The sequence below is a fragment of the Zingiber officinale genome, chromosome 6B (genome assembly GCF_018446385.1).
Source record: "Zingiber officinale cultivar Zhangliang chromosome 6B, Zo_v1.1, whole genome shotgun sequence".
NCBI classification, from domain to species: Eukaryota; Viridiplantae; Streptophyta; class Magnoliopsida; order Zingiberales; family Zingiberaceae; genus Zingiber; species Zingiber officinale.
This window is the reverse complement of record NC_055996.1, coordinates 121,935,558-121,939,174: the sequence shown is the minus strand read 5'-3', so window position 1 is coordinate 121,939,174 and position 3,617 is coordinate 121,935,558. Positions and strand designations below refer to the sequence as shown.

At 34.8% G+C, this 3,617-nt stretch overlaps 2 protein-coding genes across 2 annotated transcripts; both read right to left on the bottom strand.

The window, feature by feature from the left end:
• Positions 1 to 1,775: 1,775 nt before the first annotated feature.
• Positions 1,776 to 2,489, bottom strand: LOC121989301. The gene is made up of 2 exons (XM_042543255.1): positions 2,038 to 2,489; positions 1,776 to 1,934 (listed from the first exon to the last, which is right to left on the bottom strand). The coding sequence occupies exons 1-2, from the start codon at positions 2,384 to 2,386 to the stop codon at positions 1,795 to 1,797; spliced, it is 489 nt and encodes a 162-aa protein (XP_042399189.1). The 5' UTR covers positions 2,387 to 2,489; the 3' UTR covers positions 1,776 to 1,794.
• Positions 2,406 to 3,211, bottom strand: LOC121991481. Its single transcript, XM_042545478.1, has 2 exons — positions 2,543 to 3,211; positions 2,406 to 2,423 (listed from the first exon to the last, which is right to left on the bottom strand). Exons 1-2 carry the CDS (start codon positions 3,209 to 3,211, stop codon positions 2,406 to 2,408), a joined length of 687 nt encoding a protein of 228 aa, XP_042401412.1.
• Between the last annotated feature and the right edge of the window lie 406 nt (positions 3,212 to 3,617).

Genomic DNA, 3,617 nt, shown 5'->3' with positions numbered 1-3,617 from the left:
CTAAATTCTCCCAAGAGGTACTTGCCACTACGATCTCACCGTAGTGTCTTGATACTTTTACTTTGACGTTTCTCCGCATCAGCCTTGTACTCTTTGAACTAATTAAAGTACTTAGTCTTGCGACACATTAAGTAAATGTATTTATATCTTGAATAGTTATCTATAAAATAGATAAAATATTTGATACTACCTCTTGCCTGGATAGTCATAGGATCACACAAATCAGAATGAACCAATTCCAACATATCTTTGGCTCCATACCCCTTAGACTTAAAAGCTTCTTGGTTATTTTTCCTTCCAAGTAAGACTCGCTGGTTGGAAAGATTTCCACTACTAATGAACTCAAAAGTTCATCAGCTACCAATGAATCCTACTTAAGTTAATATAGCCTAGCTTTAGATGCCAAAGATATAATTGGTTCATTTCCGAAGGTTGCTTTCTCTTAAAGTTAGAAGATGTGTTACTAATTTTCATTTGTTGCATCGTGGGAGTTATTGGATTATAAATTGTCAACCAACATACCAGAATAGATAACTTCCCTATTTTTCTTGATAACAACTTTGTTATCAAAATAGACACAATATCTATTCTATAATAGTTTAGAAACTGAAATCAGGTTCTTTCTAAACTTAGTATGTAAAGACAATTTCTAATAATCCATATTTTATTCCTATTAGAGAATAAACCTCTCCCACTGCAACAGCTGCTACTTTTGCAGTAATGCCCATGTGGACGGTGTTTTTATTTTCATTTAGTTGTCGGGTTTCCTAGAACCCTGCAATGAATTGCAGACATGATTAATGACATCTGTATCTACACTCTAGGTTCTGGTAGATAACACCACTAGACATGTTTCAACCAGTGTTTTAAATCGCGTAGCGTTGGTTCATAGCGTTTTTGTCTTGTCATTGCGTAGCGTAAATAGCGTAGCGTATAGCGCAAGCTTTTCGTGCACGTCAATGTTTAAATTTTAAAAAATAAAATATACTTATATAAGTAAAATAAAAATAACATAACCTAAAATTAATCATAATAATTCATTACATGTCAAAATATCCCATACCAACAATTTAAAAAGTCTTATAATTAAAACAACATAACTTAAAAATAATCAGTATCATCCAACTCTATATCACTATCATCATCAATAGTGTCTATGGTTGAAAATTTTCCACTATCAAAAGTTGGAATTACTCCATAATTTTCAACATCAAGATGATTATCTTCCACATCAACAAGACTCAACCTTGCTTGTTTGTCTTTGCTTCCACCTATTATATAAGAGATACAACATTTAAGAATCAATTATAGATGAAGTAGATATAAATAAATAATTTGCATATGCTTAGTGCTTACTTGAATTTTCAGCAACCCTTTTTTTTGAATTTGTAGGAGGAACTTCAACTATATCCTCAACATCTTCGACTCGCTTATCTGAGTCGAAAAGACTTTCAAAGGTAGTAGATGACACACTCACAATAGGATCACTTTCAAATAATTCATCATCTTCAAGCCATTTAGTAGTTACAAGGAGAACTGGACCTTCTTTCTCAGTTATCCATTCATCATCTGAATTAATTTCATCAACTACAATGGGATCAATCTTGTCTCTCCTCCAAATACTTCTCTCCCTAAGCTTGAAGTTATATTTCACAAACACCAACGCATTCAACTTTGCATGTTCAAGCCTATTTCTCTTTTTTGTATAAATCTAATATTACAAAAAAGAAAACATATATATATAAAAATAAACAATGATATTAAAATTCTAAAACAATTAAAATTCAAGTAGAGTTAGAAACTTAGAATACTCACCGATTCAAAAGTGCTCCAATTTCTTTCACATCCCGAAGCACTACAAGTGAGACCAAGCACTCGAATTGCAAATGTAGTAAGCTCGGGTGTCTTACTTCCAAAACGTTCCCACCACGAGACTAATAAGTAATAACATTAAAAAAAATTACAAGAATGTATATAATTTTAAAATATGAATGCTAGTATAATTTTACAAGAACGGTTACAAGAAGAAAATTTTACCCGGAGTTCGCAACATTCTTGTTCGTTTTGCTATTGGAGTTCCAAATTCTCCTTCAGCTTTATTATATAAGTCCAATTGGATGTCTGCTTTAAGACGATCATCAGAAGACAACATCCTATCTATGCAAGTATACAATCCATCTCTAACTTCATCACAATAAGAAAATCTTTCTTCATAACGCAATTGCGGATTCAAATAGTACCCGGCCGCGTGTAGAGGATGATGAAGTTGTGGAGTCCATCGTGAATCAATTTTTTTCCAAATGAGTTTGTATTTTCTGTCAACTCCCCCACAATTAAATTTTATTGTCTCTTTTGCCTTATCCATAAGTTCATAAATATATCCCATGGCCGATCTCTCCTCCGAATCAACTTCCCTTAACACACTTACAAGAGGAACAACACTCTTAACACAAAATGCAACATGTGGCCAAAAGTTGGGATCATTAATAACAATTCTTTTCACGACCTTCCCTTGAGTTGTTTGAGATAGTGGTGAACTAACCCAATCTTCGGAAGCAAACATTTGTTCAAGTGGCCTTTTAACCTTATACATACTCTGAAGAGTGAGAAATGAAGTAGCAAAGCGAGTAACAGCGGGACGGAGAATTTCTTTACCGTTTGTATACTTTCTCATCAAAGAAAGTATAGTCCCATGACCATAAAGGAACTTCACAACCATCTTAGCATGCTCAATTGTGTCAGAAAAAATCTTCAACTTTGCAATATCCTCCAACATTAGATCAATGCAATGCGCCGCACAAGGTGTCCACCAAATTCTATGTCTAGTCTCCATAATTTTTTTCCCCGCCTTAATGCAATTCGAAGCATTATCCGTGACAATTTGAATTACATTTTCCTCTCCCACCTCATCAACAACATCATTAAGATATTTAAAGATCAATTCCCCATTTTTAATAGAATCTGATGCATCAATAGATTTCAAAAAGAAAGTGCCGGCGGGACTATTTACTAAAAAATTGATCAAACTTCTATTCTTTCCATCCGTCCAACCATCGGACATAATAGTGCATCCATATTTTTTCCATGCCTTTTTATGCTCCTCATATATTAGGTTGATGCCATCAACCTCAGCTTTAAGTATCCAAGTTCTTAACTCATGCATTGAAGGAGGCTTGAACCCTCTTCCATATTCCGCAATGCCCTCAACCATAGGCAGCCAATAAGGATCATTCACAACATTAAACGGAAGCACGGCAGAGTAAATAAAACGACCAATTCTACGCTTCACATCAACCAACAAATCTTTTTTGTATGTCGAATTTAGGGTTGTTTGTCGAGGTTCGGAACTAACAAACCCATGAAGAGTACCTTTACCTTTTGATTCACCACTACCAGAACATCCAATTGAATTTCCCCCTACTGTAACGACCACCCTTCTTTACTATACTATACTACTCTCTAAGGATGACCGTTACTTAACTACTAACTCTACTTAACCGATATGATTAAAAATCACATGGAAACCCTACCGAAAAATTTCGGCAGAGTCTCCTTTGTACCGGTGACCATAAACCAAGATACAAGCATAGTATACATCAGCCACAGGCGGCTGGAAC

What these genes read in the sequence shown, in the direction of transcription:
- LOC121989301 (XM_042543255.1), bottom strand. Translation starts at nt 2,386, where the DNA reads ATGGGATATATTTATGAACTTATGGATAAGGCAAAAGAGACAATAAAA. An exon ending in AAGAATGTTGCGAACTCCGG is followed by an intron (nt 1,935 to 2,037) that starts GTAAAATTTTCT and finishes ATTACTTATTAG; the next exon opens with TCTCGTGGTGGGAACGTTTT.
- LOC121991481 (XM_042545478.1), bottom strand. Translation starts at nt 3,211, where the DNA reads ATGGTTGAGGGCATTGCGGAATATGGAAGAGGGTTCAAGCCTCCTTCA.